The sequence below is a fragment of the Tasmannia lanceolata genome, unplaced genomic scaffold, assembly GCF_043159265.1.
Source record: "Tasmannia lanceolata isolate RefF3 unplaced genomic scaffold, GAP_Taslan_0.1 ptg000006l, whole genome shotgun sequence".
Lineage (NCBI taxonomy): Eukaryota > Viridiplantae > Streptophyta > Magnoliopsida > Canellales > Winteraceae > Tasmannia > Tasmannia lanceolata.
Genome location: NW_027518683.1, coordinates 30,331,480 through 30,356,886, shown reverse-complemented (window position 1 = coordinate 30,356,886; position 25,407 = coordinate 30,331,480). Strand labels below are relative to the sequence as shown.

At 40.1% G+C, this 25,407-nt stretch overlaps 1 protein-coding gene across 1 annotated transcript; it reads left to right on the top strand.

Annotated features, from left to right (window-relative positions):
* The first annotated feature begins 264 nt into the window (after positions 1-264).
* On the top strand, positions 265-24,799 carry LOC143880226 (WEB family protein At2g38370-like). Its single transcript, XM_077383050.1, has 2 exons — positions 265-666; positions 23,174-24,799. Exons 1-2 carry the CDS (start codon positions 301-303, stop codon positions 24,698-24,700), a joined length of 1,893 nt encoding a protein of 630 aa, XP_077239165.1. The 5' UTR covers positions 265-300; the 3' UTR covers positions 24,701-24,799.
* The last annotated feature ends 608 nt before the right edge of the window (positions 24,800-25,407 follow it).

The following is a 25,407-nucleotide window of genomic DNA, read 5'->3' as shown; positions in this document are numbered from 1 at the left end:
ATTTAAAAGGCTAATATTATTGGTACGAAAATACGAGGAGACAAAATTATAGCTGGGCCCACCTGTTTCATGATCCAAACCGTTCATGTGTTGGATCTCACTGTAGATAGACCATACGTGTGATTATTTGACGGATACAAATATTTATGGCAAAAATAAGAAGATAACGCTTTGCAATATTAATCATATCTCTAACTTTTGGAAATGCTCCTAAAGGGGGTGGAAATATCATTTCCCATTGCCCACTAGTTAGTGGGCCCCATCTCTAACTTTAAAGCAAAAGCTCTGGTGCTTCCATTTATGTTCACAAAAGCCGGAACCGTCTCCGGCCGTTTTTTTCCTCCTCCGCATACTGTTCGCGAAACGGCAATGTCCGAAACCCTAGCCTCCGAAACACTCACAAATTCTTCTAAGGAGATGAGTGGGAGAGCAGAGATCGACACGTCCCCGCCTTTCGAGTCGGTAAAGGAGGCCGTGAGCCGTTTCGGGGCCAAACCGGAAACCGGAAGTTTCGAAACGCCGATAAGTTCTGCGAAGAAGAAGATGAGTGGGAGAGCGGAAATCGACACTTCGCCGCCTTTCGAGTCTGTGAAGGAGGCCGTGAGCCGTTTCGGCGGTGGCCGTGCCGTTTGGAAACCCCACCATAATAAGCTCGTGGACTTAGAGGTTAGAGTCTTAGCTTCTCAATCTCATTTTAATGTGTTCATGGTTTGTTTGTTTGCTTTTGAGGATTACTTGATGAACTAATTTCATTGATAATGATGGTATAATAACTAGTGTGTATATTTGTTTTTGAAATTTCACTAGTTTGTATCTAGACTCTGGAGGCATTTTTTTTTTATCCTTTTTGTCTTTTTATTTTTTTTGTAAATAACTCATTTACTTGTTTATTTTTTTTTGGCGGAAAGATGTTGGGAAATTTGTTTCAACGATAGGGTTTTCCTTTATTTGGATTTTGTTTGACAAGTGTAGATGGGAGCTTGACTATTTTATATTGAAATTTTTTCTTTTCCTTTTTGGTTTTTTATTTTTTTTATCGTTGTGGTTGTTGGTTATTTATTGCTATTACTTCGGACTTTTATCTTATCTTGGTTGTTATTTGCTGATATTTCTTCCTTTCCTTTAAAAAAAAAAACCACTTAATTGCAAGCTTGTCCTTGGGTATTAAGAGTTTTGCTTTTGGAATTTATAATCTTGCATTAAAAACATGGATTTGTTTTCAGTGTTAATGTCTCTGTTTTGACTGCTTTGTGCTTGAACAGAACAAATGACATGGACTCTAGCTTGTCCCTCCATTTTATTGAATTTCATGTTCTGAGTTCAGCTACTTTAAAATAAAAGAAAAAGGAAAATCTAATTGTGTTATCTTAATGAACTCAAGTTGATGAAGGCCTGAGATAGAGTGTATTCAAAATTATATTTTTAAAACTCCGCGTGTCATCTTGGTTTCCCGACTGCCATTGACTCCCTTTTACCTTGGACGTGTTCCATGTTTTGCCCCCACAGAGTCAATAACAACTCCCTTTTACCTTGGACGTGTTCCACGTTTTGCCCCCACAGAGTCAATAACAACTCCATTGACTTTCATGAATTATGACCGCGTCAGCCGAGTCGATTCGTTTTTTCTTCGGCCGTGTTCTGTGCAGCATTCACGTTTTTAAACACTTTTTAAAGACTATTCAAAGCTCTTTCAAGATTAAAATACTTGGTTTTCAATCTATACCAATGTTTAGGTGGGGGTGTAAGGCGTGAGCTAAAGCCTAAGCCTCTCAAATTCTCTTATTTTAAAAATAAAGAAATCAGAAAAATAGAACAAATTCTAAAAAGAATACCAACAAAGTTATTATGGATTCAAGAAAAACAAGTGCTTCATTTCCAAGCATAAATATTATTCAACTAAGAACAGATGTATAAAGCTCAAAGGCTCAATCATCCAAAAAGATATTAAAATATAAGAGTCAGTTAATGTATTAGTCTCATAATTTAATGCAAAATCCCTTTTTCTTCTTCCATATTGGAAATTCACAATCCCAAGACACTCTGAACAACATAAATGAAATGAAAAAAATTGATGGGGTTAAGGTAAAAATGAAAAATGGTCACAACAAAGAAAATTGTGTTTCCTCAGCATTATCCCCAAACACCTCAAATCTTCTAACAAACACATATAAGTATTTTGATGCTTGCATTGGGCATTATATGCCTCTGTTCTCCACTCTTACTGGTGCAAAACCAAGGGTTCGTGGGTTAATCCAAGGAACCTGTAGGAGCATGATGAGTACATTTCCAAGTAAAATAGCACTTTCAGTCTTGAAATTCAGATAGTCACTCGAGAAGTTAATCAAATCGAATTAAGACATTTACTTTAAGTTAACCTTTGAGATAACTCAACAATAAACTTGGAATCTGTTCAAACATGAATTGCAATAATAGCTCAGACCAAATGAGAACAATATATATAGGGCTTCAAGTATGAATGTTCCATCTACAAACTAAAAATAAAGAAGATATGAGCTCTAGGGCCCAAATAACCTCATATCTAGGGTAACCGGTCTTAAGGATAAAATGGGTGAGAAAGTAGCTTGCCAAAGGATCTCGATGAAGCAAAATCAAGTTTGGAAAGGCTTTAAATAGTAAAATAAGATCTCACCCGGAAGGGAAGCACATCAGTCCTCAAATCTCATGCAAAGAAGGCTCAAGAAGCAATGTGGAGAAGCCAGGAAGGCCCGAACATTCCAAAGCAGCAACAATCACCAATATATCGAGGCCAGAGTGAAAATATGATGATTAACTGCGGTGCACACCCTGTGGCAGTTACTCTCAAAAAAAGGGAAAACTGCAGCAGGTATACTGGAGAGTCAAGAAACAAGGGGGAAAATGGGATTATATATGATGACAGGTCCCTACCTAACTATCGAACAGTTGTGGGAGTTCAGCGAAGAGAAGGGGGTAAGACAAAAGGAGATTAGATAGAAGGGGGTGGTTCCAGTCGTGGACTACAAACCAGTCCCACGATTGATAAAGAAAGTCGTGGGTAGGCGAAGGAGAAAGAAAGAAAAAATAAAGAAAGAGAAGAGTGAAGAGTGAAGAGAAAGAAAGAGAAGAATAGGAGGTGGGAAGGGAAATAAAGATAGAGAAAGATGTGATAGAAGCAAGAGAAGACGGGATAAGAGAGGAAGATTAGTTAGGGGTGAAAAGGAAGGGGGGAGAATGATACCTTATGCAAAGGATGAGAGATTTTTCTCCTTGTCTGTCAAACGGGTGGAGAAACTTCACTTCTCAAAATTAGGGCTTTGCACCCTCTCCCTTAGGCCTCCTTTGACAATGTTTTAAGTCATGGACTTGTGGGCCCTCCCTATTAGCCAATAGGATATAATCACTTAAGTCGTTAGGTAATGACTAAATGTCCCTACTTAATGGTCGAGTAAAGAAAATCACCCTGGGCTAATATGGGGTTCATGATCAAGGTAAAAGTGAGAGATAGTGGTGAGGTGGTGACGTCGCTGGATATGGATCTTCTCTCTTGATCAGGGGGTGGATAGGGACTGACAATTGGCTACAATGAAAGCCTGTAATTCAAGGAGTAATTCAAGGATTCAGCTGGTCTTGAATTAAGGGTGGGTGCAAACTGTTTGAATTTTGAATAAAATATGTTTCAGATCTTTGTCCCTGTCACATGCAGGCAACTGTAATTTCTGCTGTGTAAAATTTCAGCCGATTCAAAAAAATAAAAAATAAAAAATCCGACTCTACATCAGAGGTTCGATCCCAGCTTACCTACCAGAAAAAAAAAATTCAGACTCTACAATTCAAAAGTGGAGAGGTGCTATTGGCTATTAACTCCTCTGTAAGTGTAGACTCTATGGAAACAATGATCTTTGCCAATTCTGGTCTGCCCTGCTCAGCTTGATTGTTCAACAACTAGCTATTATAAGGTTGTGACTGAGACCAATTTTTTGGATAGATGGTTCAGGAGGCTCATTCCACACCGTCAGAAGCATGCATGTTGCTGCCCTAGAGGGTTGCAGCCTGGACACTTGGCCTCTTGTTGACCTGGAATTCTAAGGTTGTGAGCACCATAGTTACCAGAGTGGGAAGCAAGTGCGAGAAGCGATTCCGGAAGCGAAAGCAGGAAGTGAGGGCTTTAGAAAAAAGAAAATGCGGGAAATGAAAAGCTCTAAATAAATAAAAAATAAAATGTGTAGGAAGCATCATTGAAAGTCAATATGAAGCATGTAATATGCCTCAATGGCAGTGAAAGCGGACAAGTACTTAGAAAAAGAAGGATTGTAGTAGGTTAGGAAGGGTTGATATAGGTATCGATTAGCTAGAAAGGAACACTCCCCGACTAATTAATATTAGAAGTTTTAGGAATTTACAATTTCACATGTTTTATTCATGTATATTTAATTTTATATATTTGGAAAAAGATCCAAATAATTTTTATCGATGAGTTTCAAAATTTTAAATGCACTCTTTTTTAAACATGATCCTTCAGTATTATCAAAAGGAGAAAATATTCATTATGAAAGAATTAATCACCTAAATAGGAGGCATACTCTTAGGCCCTGTTCGTTTGGGATTATGACAACTGATGGTGAGCCTCCATTCCGATTATTTGACTCAAATTACATTCATTTTGAGTCCAATAATCGGGATGGGGACTCACCATCGATTGTCATAATCCCTAACAAACAGGGCCTTAATTAAGAGAAAACATGTAGGAAGCGTTTGGGAAGTGCGCTTCCCCTAAATTTGGGAAGCGAGAAGAACTTAGCTTCCAAAGTGCGATTCCGGGGAAGCCAGCTTCCCATCCAACTTGGAAGTCTCCAGTAACTATGGTGAGCACGGCCTATTTGAGTCAAGATCCATTAGAAAACCCTGCTAAGTGCCTCGGGAGATTGGGCTCAGGCCCTTTGCTGTGAGTACCAAATATACTACAGTCGCTCATAGACCAATATTGACCTACCACCCTCTACTTAGAGCTGGTCACTGAGTCTGTAGCGCTAAATGAGTTTTCGCATACATAATCTGGAGGCTATTCGTATAGTCCTTTAACTCTGGAGAAAACAATGGTATTGGATGGCAAGTCCTTTAATTCAACAAACATTAGTGGGTGTTCAGGACTTGCCTAGGGCAGTTCTCTAAATGGCAATTCCAACTCTCTACCAAGACAGGAGGAAATATCACTGGCTGCAAGGAATCACCTTTGGCATTTCTACAAATAGTCCCGAGCCAATAATTAGACTTCTTTTTCCCCATTCAGCCGAGTAGGAGGCCTTTACATTACAGAGTGATAATGATCCTACAGAATTCACTCCAGAAATGAGTCGCAGTTGATGATTCTCCACTATCAGTGTTTCTGGTAGATGGCGTGGGCTGTGTTTCCATGGCCAATTAAAATAGATTGCGTGAGCTCCAGTATCTGCTCAGCACATCAGAATTCAGGCCACTGTGCATGACGACCTTATGGGTTGCAGCTGAGTTTCTTCCAGATTCAATTCAATCACCTGGAAGACTACACAATCGGTAGCTCAGACCTGAACCTGATATAAAGCTCAGTTTCATTGGAGTTTCACTAAGGCCCTGTTCACTTGCTTTCCTAAGCCTAAAAAAAAAAGAAAGTAGCGTTTTTTTTCCCGAGAAATGCCATTTCCCGCTGTTCACTTGGTTTCTCGAGAAACCGCCAATAGTGACGTGGAAAAGGTTTTAAAAGACATAGAAAATGAGTTTTCTCGCCAAAAGCGCGTTTTGATTTCCCCCAAATATCGTCGGAAATCGCTTTTCTTTTCTCCCGAGAAACCTAATCGGGGGTCTCCCTCACTCGGTCAACTTTGGTCTCTCCTCCACGCGAAAAAAACCCTAGCTCGCCACTTCTTCATCAGCTAGCCGACGGCCTCTCTTTCCGGCAGAAAATCGCAGCCAGGTACTCTCTCTCTCTCTCTCTCTCTCTCTCTCTCTCTCTCTCCCCCCTGTTTTGCAAATCTTTTTTCATTTTTTCTCCTTCGGCAAGCCGAAAATGTCTTCTTTTTCACTCAATTTACAAGTTTTTTCTCCGGTTGCAAGCTATAAACGGCGGTAAGAAGTAGGTTTTTTGCCCTAATCCCCGTTGAAGTGTGGAAAGAAGAAGAAGATGGGAGAAGATTGTTGTGAGAGGGAGCTCCCCCTCATTAATGTATTTATATGAAAGGAGAACATTCAAAAAGACTACTATGCCCTTAAGGCTAATACATCTACTTCTAACACTCCCCCTCAAGCTGGAATGTATATATTATACATTCCAAGCTTGTTACAATTGTCATTCAATTTAGCATTACTTAATGGCTTAGTGAAAACATCTGCAAGTTGGTCGATAGATCGAGTGAAGGAAACATGAATCTCGCCTCTATGTATTCTCTGGCGAATGAAGTGACAATCAACCTCTATTTGCTTGGTTCTCTCATGAAAGACAGGATTGGTGGCTATATAAATCGCAGCTTTATTATCACAAGAAAGCCGAGCTGGAGAGGATGAAGGAAAATCAATCTCTGATAGGAGAGAACGTAACCAAATAAGCTCACCACTGGTATGGGACATGGCTCAGTACTCTGCTTCGGCACTGAACTTGGAAACTATGTCTTGTTTCTTACTCCATGACACTAAATTGCCTCCCACAAAGGTACAATATCCAGTGGTTGATCGCTTGTTTGCAGGAGATCCTGCCCAATCTGCATCATAGAACCTTCCACCTTAATATGCCCTTGCTTCTTGAATAGGAGGCCTTTACCTGGCGCTCCTTTCAAGCAGCGAAGAATCTGAATCACTACTCCCCAGTGTGAAGTACGTGGAGAGCTCATATGTTGGCTAACAACACCAACAACAAATGATATATCTGGACGATTGACTGTGAGATATATGAGCTTACCCACAAGTTAGGAAGCACGGGTACTCTCCCGGGGCTCCCGTACCCGTACCCGACACGTATAGGGTGCGGGTACATTCGGGTACGCCCTGGGTACGTACCCCAATTTGTTTAAAGAAAAAAACCCCAATTTTGGTTGTTGGGTGCGTGTCGGGTGCGCACCCACGCATACCCAACACCTCCTGCTTCTCTTTTTGGTTTAAATCCTTTATGTGCTTCTTCTCTGTCCTCTGTGCTTCTTCTCTCTCCTCTCCTGTACTTAGTATTTACATGTAAACCAAATGGACAATAAAATAGTAAAGACATTTACTTAAGATTTACATATAAATAACAAAATACCCTCCATTTGAATTTATTAAAAATAGTTTCAAGACCCTAATCTAAAAGGCAAAAATAGTCAACTCTCCTGTTCTAGTACAAAATCCGAAGAAAAAGGGTCGGGTCAAAATTTTAACTTTCTTAACTTCCAAACGGTGGGGTATTTTTAAAATTTTAAAACTTCATAAAATCTATCATGTCCAAACATTATTAAATCCCAAAAGTCCGGTATAAAAAATCTCATAATTTAGTCTCTAAAAATTATTCATCTTGTCAAGCACTGGTCAACACACTGGCGACAAACTTTTTTTCAAATGAATGATGTATTGATGCCTCATGTTATGGAACTTAATCACTTGTGAAATGAAGAGTAATATTAGAATTTTCCATTTTGGTGATGTTATTGTTATTTGATTGCTCTTCAATTATTTTTTTTTAATTTTTATAAATATATAATAAAATATTAAAATATATTATTATATTTGGCGTACCCAAACGTACCCGTACCCGGGTTTTTTAAAAAATCACGTACCCACGTACCCGTGTCGTGTCGTACCCACACCCCGTACCCGTGCTTCATAGCCCACAAGCCTCCTGATCTGTCAGGGTCCTCTAATAAGTCTCCTTTTGGAAGAAGTTTCCGATTTGGATCCATGGGAACAGAAGCAGGTTTTAGTCCGAGATAAACTGTCTCCTCAAGAAGGCCCAGCACATATTTCCTCTGTGAGAGGGAGATGGCTCTAGTAGAATAGGCAACCTCAATGCAAAGAAAATACCTAAGACAACCCAGGTCTTTGGTTGAAAATTCTTTCTGCAAGAAGGTCTTCAGCTTTTGTATCCCCACTGAATCACTGCTTGTAATGATAATGTCATCAACATATACTATCAATGGCACACAACCAGCAGCAGAGTGATAACTGAAGACAGAGTGATCCACGGCACATTGCTTCATGCCAAAGCGCATGATAGCATCACTAAACCGTCCAAACCAAGCTCTAGGGGACCGTTTGAGGCCATATCTAGATCTCCTCAACCGACATACTGAGGATGACATCTCCCCTTGAGCAACATATCCAGGAGGTTACTCCATATACACCTCCTCAGTAAGCTCACCATGTAAAAAGGCATTCTTGACATCTAACTGGTGCAGATGCCACCCTTGGTGATCCATAGCCGCACGCTAACCTTGATGATCAAGAGCAGCTGGCAAAGACTACGGCAAAGAAACAAAAGACAAGGAAGACACAAAACCTCGAAACATAGGGGTGAGAGAGTCATAGGAAATAACAGAGGAAATGGGATGAGCAGTACTGTGAGAGCTAGAACGAGAGGCAATGGGAGAATCTGGAGTAACTGTAGAAAAGGGAAGAATAGGTACCTGAGAGAAGGAAGACATGATCTCTGGCTGAGAGAGAGATGGCGCAGGCTGAGGAGGATGGGCTCCAAACTTCAGCCGGTGTTGGTAGGTCTTCCGAGTAACTGGAGGTTGAGCCGCAGGGGTCTGTAAGGAGGAAGAGGGCTCACACACAGGGGTCAGCTTAGGGACCTACAAAGGATGAGAAGGACTAGGATCTGGAAGGACTACATGAGGAAGAGGGATATCTGAATCAAGAGCGGCGGGACGATCCGCATGAGGAGCGACAAAGTAAGACTCTAACTTGAAGAAGGTAACATCGGCAGAGGCAAAAGATTGACGCAAGCGAGGACTATAACAACGATAACCTTTCTGAGTCCGTGAGTACCCAAGAAAGATGCATCGCTTAGCCCAAGGGTCCAACTTATCTAAGCCTGGACCAAGGTTGTGAACAAAGCACACACAACCAAAGATCCTAGAGGTGAGAGGGAAAGGGTCATGATGAGGATGCAATGTGGCAAAGGGAGAAGAGCCAACAAGGACCGAAGACGGAATCCTGTTGGCGAGGTGGCATGCAGTGAGGATAGCATCACACTAATAAGATTTGGAGACCCGCATATGAATAAGAAGAGTACGGGCCCCATCAAGTAAATATCTCATCTTCCTTTCAGCTACATCATTTTGTTGGGAGGTGTGAGCACAGGAAGATTGGTGGACAATGCCACGAGTGGAAAGGAAATCCTGAAAGCCATTGGTTGTGGAGAATATTCCGTAGCGTTATCTGTGCGCAAGCATTTTAGGTTAGATTGGAACTTATTTGTAACCTCGGCATGAAAAGTGCGAAAAGTGGAGAAAACCTCAGTCCAATCTCGAAGAAAATAAACCCAAGTCATGCGAGAAAAATCATCAATAAAGACAACAAAATATCTATAGCAAAAAATAGAGGTAGTCCTCAAGGGACCCCATACATCAGAGTGCACTATAACAAAAAGGTGTGAGGCCCTACAAACAAGCCTAGACGGAAGTGACACACGATGGTGTTTTCCAAGTTCACAAGCCTCGCACTGAAATGACTGAACAAGGGAAGAAATAATAGAAGTGCGGCGTAGGCACTCAATACATGGATGACTGAGATGGCAGTGCCACTGATAGGCGTCGACGGAACTGTGCAAAATGGAGGGAGAGGGGCCACAATCCAGACGATAGAGTCCATCCACCGCACGGCCCGAGCCAATCGTCTTCCCAGTCAAAAGATCCTGAAATAAACAATAAGACGGATAAAATGAGATAGAACAATTAAAATATTTAGTAAGCTGACTAATTGAAAGTAAGCTAAAAGGAGATTTGGGAACACATAGCACAGAGGATAGGGTAAGACCAGGACAGGGAGAGATATGACCAATACCGGAGATGGGAGTAGTACTCCCATCAGCAAGGGTAATAAACTGAGAGGAGAGAGGACGAAAAGAGCGAAGGGATGAGGAGGTACCTATCGTGTGATTCGAGGCTCCAGAATCAATGATCCAGGAGCTCGAGCTAGTGAGAAGAGAAGCAGGAGAGCTACCTGGTTGAGCAAAGCTGGCACGAAGGGCGACTGATCAGCCTGAGGTGTTGAAACTCATCGTAGTCGGCGTGAGAAAGAAAGAAACCATCAGGGGCGCAGCGTGCCTGGGCTCAAACGAGGGAGAAGGCACTGAGTCTGATGTGTCTGTGGCAGAGAGATGTGCTGATCGGCCAAACTGTGGAGCAGAGGGCGGACGACGCTCGGGTTAAAGAACATAGCATGTCTCCAAAGAATGTCCCTCCCGACGACAATGAGAACAATAAGGACGAGGACACTCAGGATGAAGAGCATAGCATGCCTCCAGAGAATGTCCCTCCCGACGGCAATGAGAACAATAAGGACGAGGATGGCCACTAGTACTCCGCCCTCTAGTAAAATCTCGGCTAGAGCCACGGCCACCACGGCCAAAATCACGTCCACGACCTCGTCCACGGCCCTGGTCATAGGTGGCACTGCAGCAGGTACATCATCCTCGTCTGAATCCGCATCCTCTTTAGCTGGTCTCGATGCCAGCTCATCATCAACAACCTGAACATAGGAATCGTCAGCCATCTCCCTCCTAATGTAGTTGTGGATGCAGCAAAAGGCTAACACTATGTCGATCTGCTTGTCATATGAGTACATGGGTGCCGAATTTATTATCTTGAATCGCTTCTTCATGACACTGAAAGCTCGCTCGATTACATTCTTCTCCGTTGAATGCCTTTGATTATAGAACACCTTGGGGTTTTTAGGTCTACGCCCTCTATTGTCATTGAGATGGTAACTAATACCTCGGATTGGAGTTATAAAATGGGACAGACATGGGTACCCGGAATCATCAAGGGAAAACTTTCCTACAATCAAACAAAGAATTATGCATAAGTTCCGTAACCGACGGAAACCACATCGATACAAACGGAATAATAACCTGACTATTACCTGCTAAAACAGAAATCCCATTCGGCTCTGATATAGCAGATGTAGATGCTAACACCCTTGAGTCTGATGCCGACCCCTTCCACCCAGCGAGAACGTAAGTAAACTTTAGGTAAAAGTCGCAAGCGGCTAACACATTTTTGGGGTGGGAAGTGCTTATGACAACATATTTTTCTTGAATATCGAGAGGTACTTTTGCAAGAATGTGTGTCCCGTCAATTGCACCGATACAATCGTAGAATATGGACATTCAGATGTCAACCATCAGTGTAAACATTCCAATCACTTACTAACAACCTACAGTTGAAATGCATAGCTATCGTAAAGGTACCTCAAAGTAACACATCAAATTAGGATTATCAAGGATTGCCTGCAGTGTGTCCCTTGATGGAGGTAATATAAATAGGTCTTGCAGAATGAGCACGGCATCCAGAACCTTATTAAAATACTTTGAAAGAGTTGCCCATGACCTTCTTATGAATGCCCTAATACTACGATTCCTTTCGCTGTGGGCAATAGCATGTAAGAATATCGCAACATGTTCCTCTACAGTACAGTGTATGGTGTCTTCAAGTCGACCAGTGTGTCTAAATATAGCGACGAAGTTGCGGAAGCATCGAACTTCCATATAGAAAAGGTGAGTACAATGATTCTCTGCCGTAACATGTCTAACAAACGTCCTACGAGTTAAGTACCCACTCTCATAAGGAGCTCTTATCATATTGTCTTGTAAGTAAAGTCGGGGCCTAACTGTCAACGCAGTCGCCGCGAACATTACTAAAGTCGTTGCTTGAATAATCAATATTCTCCTATTCTGTGCTTCTCGAGGCATGTTGGTATCTATATGTTGATCTATGCAACCAAAACAAAAACTCATTAACAATTTGTTGATCTATGCAACAAAAAAACCCGAATGAGTATCAAGCATATCAAAATAATACAACCTCACAAACACTAGAACTTTCAGTCCATCTAGTAACACTACCCCAAATCCACTCCCAAAGAATACATCCTAAGCCCACAGAAGTTAGACGAAAGACCAGCAATAGCTAATAATACATCAAATACATATGCAATGACAAGCAGTACATCAAATACATAAATCCTCCGAACTGTAGCTAAAAACACTTTGAATGAAAAACCCCAAAAAACAGCCAATAAATTCCATAAAATTACCCATGAAAAACCCCAAATTAACCCACTATTAGAACTCCAAAGCCTAAAAATCAGCCACTAAATTCCATAAAAATTACCCACGAAAAACCCCCCAAATTAACCCACGATAAGAACTCCAAAACCCCAAAATCAACCACTAAATTCCATAGAAATTACCCATGAAAAAATCCCAAATTAACCCATGATAAAAACCTGCAAACCCACAAAATCAACTAAATTCCATAAATATTACCCACAAAAAAACCCCAAATTAACCCCCGATAAAAACTCCAAACCCCCAAATAATGTCACTGAAAAAGCATAGAGTTCATTTGCTTGAGAAACACCCCAAAAAAGAAGCCAGATCACAAGCCAAGAATAAGGAAACAATAAAATGTTAGAATGAAATCCAAATCCCCAAAAAACCCAAATCAGTTCGTAGAATGAAGGATGGTTATTTCTGCCGACTTGGAAAGAGTGGAAGAGTAGATCGGAATAAAAAAGCAATACAAAAATTGGGATTTCTGCCAACGTTGGAAAATCATTGTTGAAAGACCGGAGGGGAGATGAACGATGGGGATTAGGGCAAAAAAAACCTAATTCTTGCTGCCGTTTATAGCTTGCAAACAGAGAAAAAAAAAAACTTGTAGAAAGACCAAAAAAGAAGACATTTTCGGCTTGCAGAAGGAGAAAAAATAAAAAAAGAATTGCAAAACAGGAGAGAGAGAGAGAGATTACATGGATGTGATTTTCCGCCGGAAAGAGAGGCCGCCGGCGAGCTGATGGAGAAGTGGCGAGCTAGGATTTTTTTTTGTGCGGAGGAGACACCAAAGTTAAGCACGTGAGGGAGACCCCGATTAGGTTTCTCGAGAGAAAAGATAAGCGATTTCCGACAATATTTGGGGGAAATCAAAATGCGCCTTTTGCTAGAAAACTCATTTTCCACGTCTTTTAAAACCTTTTCCACATCATTATTGGCGGTTTCTCGAGAAACCAAGTGAACAGCGGGAATTGGCATTTCTCGAGAAAAAAAAGGCTACTTTCTTTTCTTTTCTAGGCTTAGGAAAGCAAGTAAACAGGGCCGCAACGAGAAAACAAGTGAAGTCCCCTTAGGAGTTCACAAGAGAAAAAAAATCGACCAGATCTTATCCAGCTCGAGGAGCTGCCTCAATGAAATTCAACCTTACTAGAGCATCCTAATTCAACTGTGCTCATGACCCAGATGAACAACATTCGAAACAATATTCTAGGATGCCTTGAGACTTGGTTGTGAAGGATAGAAGAAACAGATATCCACTACTTCGAAATTCTCATCTTACAATAGGCAGAACCAATATTGGATGAGATCTACATCAGAATTCTGAATTCAACAGTATTCTCAATCGAGGATACGAAAGGGTATTTGAATTCTAGAGCTTATGATCTTGCTTACAACAAGAACGAAGATGAGGAAAAACTCACAAGATCAAATATTTGCAATACCAGCTCATCAGTTTTTCAGCTAGAATTCCAGCAGAATTCGCAAAAAACTATCCTCAGAAACAGCTTTCTTTTTTATATTTGCAATACCAGCTTATGAGATTTTCGGCTAGAATTCCAACAGAATTCTCAAAAAACTATCCTCAGAAACAACTTCTTTTTCATCTGGGTTGAAAAGCACTTATTCAAATTCAGTTTTAGCCTTTATGCTAGGTTTTCCATGGTAAAAAGACAAATCTGCCCTTTGTTTAAGATTACTGCCCAATCATAAATTTGGGCAGAATTGTCCGGGCTTTGTTCTTGAACCCCAGCTAACACTAATGTAGTTCATTGGGTAGCAATGGAGTTGCGGGATTTTAGCCTCTTGGACCTCTGCAATTGTTTCGGGTGCTCTTTTTTTTCTAAAAGTAATATGATGCTATTCCTGCAGCTGCATTCTCAAACTCATCGAGCTCTGTATCAGGTGATGTGGGCCCTATCTTTTATGGATAAATCTGCCCCCCCCCCCAAATATCTAGGTTCTCTAGTAGCAATCTCAAAATAGAATTGGTACTGAAATAGAAACTATCCTATTTTCTGAAAATAGAAACTGATCTGAAAAATTGGAAATTGTCCAGTCACATCATTTCTCTCCATTGAGAGTCTATGTCACATATATGCAACTGTTTGTGCCAACATTATGAAGAATAACGAGAAGTACAACGAACAAGCAGATCGGAGGAAAAAGCAACATATATTTGATGTAGGCGATAAGGTATGGGTTTATGTCCCACCGGAACAACTACCATGAAGGATGTGCAGTAAGCTCCAGGACAAAAAGTTCTCTTTAGTGATAGTGTGAAAGATCAACGATCATGCTTATCAGATCATACTACGTGACGGACAACACATCGACGATGTATTCAATGTATGACATAAATAACCATTCCATGGTGAAGAATTCAGCTCCTGGATGAGTTCTTTCCAGAGGGGGAGGATCCGCTCAAGTAGCCCCACGTGACTACCAAGAAATACCTGACCATCGGATCAACGATCAATCAACCCAGATTGACGATCAAGATGAGGACCATAAGAGTGAGCACCCTAAGATCGTTCAAAAATCTCAGAGATTGCATGATCGACGACTCACATCAACTTAGGGAGAAAAGTCAGTTAAGTCGTTATTTTACTGTAGGGTAGTCGGCTGAATATGAGACCTTCTTAGCTATATTTCCTTTTGTTTTAGGAGTTCACATAGGATTTAAATGCTGTTACTTGGTTAGCAAGTCACTTTTTTTTTGAATGGCTGCAATTTCATTCGAAGAAAAGGGAAAGACTGAGATAGTCAACCCCATAGATACAAGAACCATAAAAAGCAAAAAACAAGGAAAGAAATAAAAGACTCACGGGGGAAAACGCCACCACGAGCTAGACTATCTGCCATATAGTTAGCCGATCACCCTATGTGGTTGAAGATGATTGATGATTCGCCTATCCGATCTTGGATTTCATCAAAGAAGTGGGCAAATCTCCATGGGAGAACTGTCAACCCTCTAAGCCATTGAATAACATTCATGGAGTCTCGTTTCACAATTGTTGAGTCCATTGATTCTTTGTTTAGGCACTTTATACATTGATGAACAGCTCTAACTTCCCCTTAATTGCATCTGTTGTCCCAATAGGGCCGGAGAAAGCCCATATAATGTCGCCCAAAGAATCTCTCAAAACTCCTCTAATACCCGTCGGACCCGGGTTTCCCCAACTAGAGCCATCAAAGTTTAGCTTGAGAAGTCCACTCGGAGGTGCCTCCCAATTTTGAACGATGGGAGCCCGCCCCTCAAAACTAGAGCACACTCCCTTCCACGCCTCCCATAAGTCATAAGCCGAAACAAACCGAGACATAGGAAGAGTTTTCACCAAGGCAATAACCAATGCTATAAATTTGACGTATAGAAAATATGGGGACTCAACAATACCGTCAAAAATTTTAGCATTTCTTTCTTTCCATAGGATCCGTATGGCAGATAGCAGGCAAGTTTTACATAACACTTTCCTTTTTTCCACCATGGACCCGCTTTCCACCCTTGCATGAGCTCCGTTAACTTGGATGGGAATACCCAGAGATGCCAAACCTAGATAAAATGCCACAACATACCTTTCTCGCCACCTTATAGTGCATGAAGATATGGTCGATTGTTTCCTCAGCTTCGATGCACAATGGACAATGGTCTCCCAACCACATTCCCTTCTTTCACAAGAAGCCTATCGTCTGAATCCGACCTTGAAAAACCGTCCAACTGAAGAAGCATATTCTAGGAGGAGCCTGGATTTTTCACATTTTTGCTTCAATGGAGGGTACAGAGAGAGGCAGAAGTTGATTGTAGAATGATTTGACTGAAAAAGTCCCAGTAGAATCCCATATCAATATCCTTTTGTCCACCGCTGTCCGCTTTATGTAGCACCCTTTGAAGATTTCCAGAATTCTTCCAACGGAGGCCAACTCCCTCTCAAAAAAGTTCCTTCTAAACCTCGGGTTCCAACTGGCGGTTTCCCCATTTCTTTCAAAGCATTCATTTACTAGAGCATCTTTCTGTCCAGCCACTTCAAGCAACGAAGTAAACAAATCTTTCAATGGAATATGAGAACACCGTGCCTCACTCCAAAAATTAATATAATCTCTAGAATATACTATGAATCTGGTACCCAAATTAAAACGATGATTAATGTTTAAAATGTCACGCCAGACCGTAACACCTTGCTTTCCAAAAAGATCATTAGATTCCCAATGGTCGAGCACCATATTTACATTCTATGACTTGATCATACAGTTCAGCTTTAGTTACATTCTATAAGAATCAACCAATTACATTAGTTACTGTCACCATACAGTTCAGCTTTACCTGATCAGAAACCCCACAATTCCTTCACCTCCATCAAAACGGCACCTCAATGGATCCATTCACTTCCATCGACCCAGACGTAATATCGTTAATACCAACCAAAACCTACCCGAACTTTAACGTTTCATACATAAGTGTGAGTTTCTATTTACCGTAAAGCGTACGATTCACGTTAGGATCCTTAAGCTGAACAACAACCTTGATCACCACCTGAACCTATTGCCTAACCCATGATCATCTCCACCTCGGCTGCAAACCATTCCGATTTTCCATATCCTTCATGGTAACCAATCATTCCTTGTTCGTATTCTAATTTAGAATCTAACCCTTATCCCTCCACCAATAACACCTGAAACCTATTCCTCAACCCATGCCGCATCGATTACCCACCTTTTCACGCTGCGCGCCTCTGCATCAGCTGGTTCATAGTTGTGGATTTTCGACACCATAGTTTGCTACATTATTGGCCAAGTTAATAACTCCTACAAATATGAGAGATTTTCCCTAAAACGAAAGAGGATAAGATTTGCTTCCTTTCTTGGAACTTGGTCACAAACCTACATGATGGTTCCCCTTCACTTTGTGATCATATAATTTTGTGAACAAGTCACCAGGTCACTTAATTTGTGAATATTTCAGTTTGAATCTTCTTTTTTCCCGATGCTACATAGAAATAATAATTGTACTTTTCTCCACAAAGAAACTCTTACTCTATCATTGATGCCATTTCTAAAAATTAAAGGATGATTCCTTGAATTACATTGTGTATATCTGATTCTGATCGAGTTTGCTTTCGTGTTTCATTCTTGCCATATTCCCAGCATAGTAGAAAGGGAACAAATACACCAAAAGCTTCTCTATAGCCCTATCATTTTCTTCGAATCTGGACATTGCGGGAAAATCTTTGTTAACTTCCACTTTAGCGCCTGATTTTTGCATGTTGAAAGCAACACATTGTTTAAAAATGGCGGGAATGTGGTTCCTTGCACAATGTTGCTTCCACTCGCAAAAGTGAGGCTTGAAAGTGGAAAGTGTGATGGTGGTTGGATGATGCAGATAATAGGCCAATAAGTAGCATATTTGCCAATTAGGATTTATATTTTCATGTTATTTAGTTTAGGAATTTATTTTCATGTTATTTAGATTCTAAGGTATTTATTTCCATGTTTTTAGTTGTTAAGACTTATTTTCCATGGAATTTTATTTCCATCTCATTGCCTATATATAGGCCTCATTGTATTAAGAATTAAAAACTTTGATGATTATTGAATAAAGATATATTGGCTTCCCCCCTCTACAGGTTTCTTCTCCTTCCTCTATTCCTCCTCTTCTTCTTGCTTGTGAGCCTTTAAATCTTCACCTTCTTTCTTAACTGTTTCCATTTATGTGTTTATAGTTTTCCAATTATCTGCTTTTGAGGCTTCAACTGCTTTTTCAGTGTCATCTACCCTTTTTATTTTCTCATGAAACTCATTTATCTTTGCTTGCAATTGTATTTTTTCCTTCTTACAAGAATCCACAACTTTATCATAGGTTTTATCCATCTCTAAAAGTTGTTTGATCTGATCAGCCTTTTGAGTTACTGATTTTGTTAGGGACTCCTTTTCACAAGAAAAAAGTCTGACTTCTTCAAGATCATTATGACACACTTTGTACTTGGAAACCAACCACTCGATCTGATCTTAAAAGTCCATAAGATTGGAACTTTGGCCTCTTTATCAGCTAACAAGATTCTGATGGCAGCTTTTAGATCCTCTCTTCATTCCTCGGATAGAAATGATTCCAGTCTCATTGAAGATGCTTTCTTAACAACCTCTTTTGCTTTCTCTACATCACTCGGCTCAAGCTCAGACAAACTTTGCACTGAAGGTGGAGTAGATTGGAGATCACAACCTTGAATTATTTGGTGGAGATCCGCAACAAAATCCTGGTTTCCATAAATTGGAGAAGCTTCCATTTGAGAGGGGGAATGAGAATAGCATTTGAGGTTTGATCTTTTGAAGGTGTTGTAGTTGCTTGGTGAGAGGTTTGAGAAGAAACGGGAGGATGACCTTCTGATGATGGCGTGGCTCGAGTACGGCCAGAGATGGACTTGGCAATACTTTTTTGCGCTGCTTGAACGACTTCCCCAGCCACTACCTTTTTAGATTTTCTGGGTTTTGGAGGAGCTTTAGATGTTCGTTTCTGCCTTTTTGGAGCACTTGTACATGCTTTACTCCCATCCGCTCTGCCTCTTTTTTTTCTAGGAACTTCTTCTGAGGAAATTAAATCTCTCATTGTAACAATCTTAAGGAGATAATCATCATCAAAATGTCCTAGCCTCTCGGACCAAAAGGTGCTTGATTCACCCTCTATGTACTTCTTTATGCCAGGAGAACTTGTCCAGGAATGAGCATGCTCCGAAGACCTCCTACTAGCTTTCCTCTGTGCATCAAGTAGTGAAAGTTTTGCTCCATCACAGAGCACAGACAATGCTTCATCCATGAACTTCATGGCAGATTTAGTACCAAGAAATTCATCCTTAATGGGCTCCAGGTGGAGAGAGAGCTCCTGATAAGCGCCTCTTATCTTTTCTTCATCATCTTCATGTGAGAGCCGTAGGATGAAATACCAATCCATCCCATAACTTGGGAAATCAATGTCAGCCGCGCAAAGTACATTGCAAACAGTTAACATTTGAGAAATATTTTCAAGTGATGGAAAAAGATGTTTTGCCTCCTCTAGCTTAGTTCTAGCACCCCAGTAATCCTCATTTTTTTATCATTTGTTCAGCCATTCCCTTGAGTTTGAGGGCCTCTTCCTTGGTGCAATCCACACCATCCTTGATGCAACCCACAGTTTTCGTTACCTTCATATTAAAGTTTGAAGTCACTCAAAACTAATTCCGCAAGCCCGGCTGAGTTTCTTTCCAATATTCAATATCCCAACTGGGTCTCTTTTACATCAAATCTACAGACTACGGCTTTTCGGGGAGAAACTCGATCCTTGAGTCCTCTTCTCCACTTGTAAGATCGTTTAGAAGAATTCGAATGCCTACTCCCACCCATGTGAAACCGTCTCCTTCACGATTAGGTCCACCCCTCAGGCATCCTTCCCCACCCCTACCAACTATCGTCCACTGAAACGGGGGCTTCACATGTTTATTGTGCGACAGCCCGTGTATTGCATGGGTCAAACGTTAATTTAGGTTGGAAAGAAATTAGAAGAAAATAAAACTTGATTAATGTTTCTTATATACAAAGTACACACTTGAATGATAGTCTGAGCTCGAACCGAGTGATGTAGAGAGAGCAAAAGAGGTTGTTAAGAAAGCATCTTCAATGAGACTGGAATCATTTCTATCCGAGGAACGAAGAGAGGATCTAAAAGGTGCCATCAGAATCTTGTTAGTTGATAAGGAGACGACTCGAGGCCGAAGTTCCAATATTATGGACTTTCAAGATCAGGTTGAGCGGTTGGTTACAGAGTATAAAGTGTGTCATAATGATCTTGAAGAAGTTGGACTTTTTTCTTGTGAGAAGGTGTTCCTAACAAAATCAGTAATTCAAAAGGCTGATCAGTTCAAACAGCTTCTAGAGATGGATAAAACATATGATAAGGTTGTGGATTCTAGTAAGAAGGAAAAATTACAATTGCAAGCAATGATAAATAAGTTTCATGAGAAAACAAAAAGGGTAGATGACAGTGAAAAAGCAGCTGAAGCCTCAAAAGCAGATAATTGGAAAATTATAGACACATTGATGGAAACAGTTAAGAAAGAAGGTGAAGATTTAAAGGCTCACAAGCAAGAAGATGAATAGAGGAAGGAGAAGAAACCTGTTGAAATTCCACTTAAAAACCCAAGAGGGGGGATGAATTGGGTTTCTTTTCAAATTTTAGGAATTTAAAAACTTTGTATGCACTAGTTTTAGATTGATTAGAAAATCAAAATTAAGTTTCAAGGCAAGAGTAAAGAGCTTACCACAAGAGAAGAGGTGAAGAGACAAAGAAGCTTGACACAAGGATTTTTATAGTGGTTCAGTCTTAACCTAAGACCTACTCCACTCTTCTCAAGTATGGCTCCTTGAGGTTTCCACTATCTTCCAAGGAACTTAAATACGGCGTTCCTTTCGCCAAGTACAATCCGAGCGTCCGAGCTCCAAGGATCTTCTACGGCGCCCTTTATTGCCAAATACAAAGAAGAGATGAAGGATGTAGCACACTTGCCGTAGGCTGATTACAAGAAAAAAATGAACAAGTGAAAAGCCTAAGGTCTCTCAAGAATAATCTAAGGTCAAAGCACAAGAGAGATTAGGAGGATGAAAATCTCAAGGAAATGAGTATAAATGTCTTTGAATGCTCTTAGAATGTTAGGTTAACTCATTAAGTTGTTTTGCAAAACTCCCAAGGTTCATATATATATAAGGAGAGTCAAAATATGACAATAAAAAAATTTGAACCTGGAAGCTTTCTCCAAGCTCCGAGAATTTTCTTAGAGCTCCGAGAAGGCTACAAACAGCATAATTTCCAGTTTTTGTTTATGTTTTTCTTTGGGCTTTTGGAACTCAATCTAAGCATGTTAAATGGAATGTCATGTGGGTCCAAATATGTGAGGACACCACCATGATCATTCTCTAGCCATTTAAGTTTGATTTTAGGTTGGTTTTAACTCCCTTTTGTGCGATTGAACTAAACTATACATGATAGACCATATACATTCTAAAATAGCTTGGTCTTTAATCTTGTTGGCACTTTGTAGAGGCTTTGATTTGTCTTCAATCAACTCCTTTGATGCTTGAGCCTAGCTTGAGCCTCTGAGTTGATGATCATCCTTGTTGGGCTTAAATTCACCCTTTAATCACCTTGTCTTTGTATTGGTCTCCTCTTGCTTTGATTTGCCATTGTGTTGATGATGCCTTCTCCATGTCTTTGATCTTACCTTGAGCTTGAATGATTTTGCCATTTGTTGTGCAATCTTGAAGGTACTAATGCTATGAACATAGTCTCTTACCAATGCAAATCATTAGTACATAAAAACCTTTTCATAACAAATTGAGTTTGTTAATCATCAAAAAATGTCAATGGGAGTACTTGTTGAACCCTTGGGCTAACACTTGTAGAGGGGAGAAGCTAATAAATCTTTATTCAATAATCATCAAAGTTTTTAATTCTTAATACAATGAGGCCTATATATGCAATGGGATAGAAATAAAATTCCATGGAAAATAAAAGTTCTAACAACTAAAAACATGGAAATAAATACCCTAGAATCTAAATAACATGAAAATAAATTCCTAAACTAAATAACATGGAAATATAAATCCTAATGGGCAAATATGCCACTTATTGGCCTATTATGCATCACTAGACTCTTCCTTATTAGTTATATGGTATATGTGGATAAATTTTTATTTTTCAACTATATGTACATGATTTTGATTTTGTCTTATTTAGTAAAAAATTATTTACATGCCTTTCAAGAGCTGCCACTTGCTGCTTATCTTTTAAACTGTTGCTTCTTGGGTCACCTACAGGTAAGGAAACATGAACTTTTACTTCAGGAGCCTTGATAAATTGCCTTATTTCTATAAATCTTTCCTACTGCTTTGGTAACTAGTATCAGGTTTAAACTTTTAAACTAGCAAACTATTTTTGGTTGTGTACCCTACTTGTTTGGAGTTAAATGTCATTTACATTCTTTCTGCCGAAACCTTCAAAACCTGCAACAACCCCCGCCCCTACACATGCCAACAACAACAACAACCAAAAAATGAATAAGTGCGTGAAGGACGAAGTCCCGAAAAGGTTATGATATTTTTTTTTTTGGGAGATAGAAATGCATGCATGCAATTGCTAATCACAAAATACTTCACTTTTGGAATGCCAAGAAACGTTAGAAACTTTCAAGTACACAATACATGTCAAGTAAGGAGTAATGGGATCAAAATTCAATTAAGCGCCCATGCTACATGGAAGGATGGTTTCTATGCAAATTGTGGTGTTTCCCCATAGTTCAGATTTCAGAATCAGACACTAACAGATAACATAACTGGAATGAAACATCATTGTGTGCCATTTTAGTTATTCTCTATATGGTAAAACAATGTATGGTAAGTTAACTTTATGGTTTAGAATTTTGGATGGTAAAGCTGGCATTTAGATATTATTTCTGTGTGTTTCTTTCTTAGTATATAGTACCCAATTGTTTCTGATCCAGCAATAAAAGAAATCAAAGTACCATCTTAACTTCCTATTTTTTCAACCTTAGCATTTTTTCCCATTCTTTGTCTGAAACCTTTGGCTTTGACTCTTCTCCGGCTCAGTTGCATTAGTCTCCGGTGCATTTTAGTGTATCTTGTCCACCATTATCTGTTTTTTGCATAACAAGCCAGCTGGACTCCCAACTTCATCCTTTATTTGTTTATACATTTTCTTGAACACGTATTTAATGCTTCAACATTCACTGTTAGAATGAGTGTGACTTTGTTTAATGAAAATTTATAAATCCTATGAAAGCCCTTTTGATCTACCATTTGCTTGAGTTACATTAAGGTTGCATTATTAGCCAGTAATCTGTTTTGTGGTTTGTGCTTATGTTCTTGAGTTCTGAAAGATTTTTTTATCAGAAGCAAGACCGCTTTGAAGAGGCTGATATAACGAAAGTGGAGGAGCGGACTGCACAGTTAGAGAAGGATCTGATTCTAAAAGAACGGGAAACCCTTGAAGTCTTAAAAGAACTGGAGATGACGAAAAGAATCGTAGAAGAGTTAAAATTGAAGCTACAAAAAGAAGAATCCGAAGCCATTACAGTCCCAGAAATGAATTCAGATAACTTGAAGGACAATAATCTTGTAGAAACCAAAAAACAAAGTCCTAACTCTCCTCAAAATATTGAGATCCATTTGAATTCATCAGGTTCAAGTGTAGGCGCCGCTTCTCCGGGACTGATCTTAATGGAACTAAAGCAGGCCAAGGTGAATCTGAACAGCAAAACCAACGATCTGGATGGAATTCGAGCAACCGTTGAATCCCTCAACAAGAAACTAGAGAAGGAGAAGATGTCACTTGGGAGAACCCGTGAGAGGCTAACTTCAAATTCTGCAAAGATTTCATCTCTCGAAGAAGAGCTAAATCGGACAAGACTGAAATTGCAAATGACCAAAGATGCGGAAACTAAGGGTTATAACCACCCAATGGATACACCAAGGGAGCTCCAACAACTGAGTTCGGAGGCAGATGAGTTTAAAAAGATGGCAGAAGTTGCTAAATCCGAAGTCTCTAAGTCTATGGCAGAGATCAAACAGACGAAAAGTAGTATAAAGACAGCTGAGATCAGATGGTTTGCAGCCAAAAAGATGGAAGAAGCCGCTAGAGCGGCAGAAGCCGTAGCTCTTCAAGAGATCAAAGCGCTAAAAAACAGCGCGAACTCAAGCATGGGGCATCTACAAAAGCCTGTTGGAGTAACTCTTTCTTTTGAAGAGTATGCCGCACTAACGAGCAAAGCCCAAGAAGCCGAAGAACTCTCAAGAAAGAGAATTGAGGCAGCTATGCTCCAAGTAGACGAAGCCGATATTTCTAAAATGGCAATACTAAAAAAGGTAGAGGAAGCATCAGAAGAAGTTAAAATAAGTAAGAAGGCACTAGAAGAGGCTCTTAACAGAGTAGAGACCGCAAATAGAGGAAAGCTTGCGGTTGAAGAAGCGCTCAGGAAATGGCGATCAGAACACGGGCAAAAGAGACGCTCCGTTCATAGCTCTACTAAGTTTAAAAACTCTCACCCATCGCACCATCGTAGAGATTCTCGACTGTTTGATTTAAATGGGTTGAACTTGAACATGACCAGTGATGGGTCAAAGAGTATTTTGACGCCGACACTGTCAATAGGGCAAATATTGAGTAGGAAGTTGATGGTTCCTGAAGAGTTTGAGAAGGGAATGCCAAGAAAACGCCCTGAGAAACCAAAGGTGTCATTGGGTCAGATGCTGAACAAACGAAGTGTGGCTTTATCACCTCAAAAGACTGAAAAGGAAGCAGCTGGTTGTAAGCAATACTCTGCAAAGAGGAACAAATTTGGTTTTGCGCGCATTTCTCTTCTCCTTGCATTGGAAAGTAAGAAGAAAAAGAAGCAACCTCCTAGCTCAAAGCAACGGTAGATTAACACAATTGGATTTCTTTAATGTGTGTTTTTTTTTTTTGTTGAGACTAATGTTTGCTTAGCTCCTGACCATAACCATGGCTTCTGAGTTTTTTTTTTCCTGTGTTTTCTGTTTGTATAGGGGTATGTTTGGCAACCATGAAAAATTAGTCCATGGAATGATATGGGCCCAACTGTAAAAGATGACCTGAGGAGGAGTGAGGGGAGAGAATTGATGAGGCACAAGCGGAGAGAGCATGGAGCATGAGAAATCCCTAATAAACAGTGAAAAAAAATACACTACTTCAAATTTGTTTTTTTTCTCTCATGTTTTCCAGGGATTTTTCATGCTCCCCTTGCTCCCATCCTCTCTAGTTTCTTCCTCCCCATTCATCTCTTACTACTGGTCCCACTAATATTTTTTTCATTGTTGCCAAAAATGCCCTAGATGATTGTTATATTGCTTTAACAGTGCTTTGAATGTTGAAATGAAAATCATGTGTAGATAAAAAAAAGCTTGTCATGCTCCCATTACTCATCCTCTCAAGTCTCTTCCTCTCCTCTCATCTCTGGCAACTGACCCCACTAACACTTTATTCCATGGAATATTTTTTCATGATTGCTAAACATGTCCTCGATGATTTTTATATGAGGAATGCTAAACTCATAGCTGCCTTGCAAAATCCACTTGAAAAGGTTGCCCCATTGGCTGCGCATCACTGAAGT

Excerpts from the sequence above, each read along its gene's own strand:
- LOC143880226 (XM_077383050.1), top strand. The coding sequence starts at position 301 with ATGTTCACAAAAGCCGGAACCGTCTCCGGCCGTTTTTTTCCTCCTCCG. Across the intron at positions 667-23,173 it reads ATAAGCTCGTGGACTTAGAG|AAGCAAGACCGCTTTGAAGA; the intron begins GTTAGAGTCTTA and ends TTTTTTTATCAG.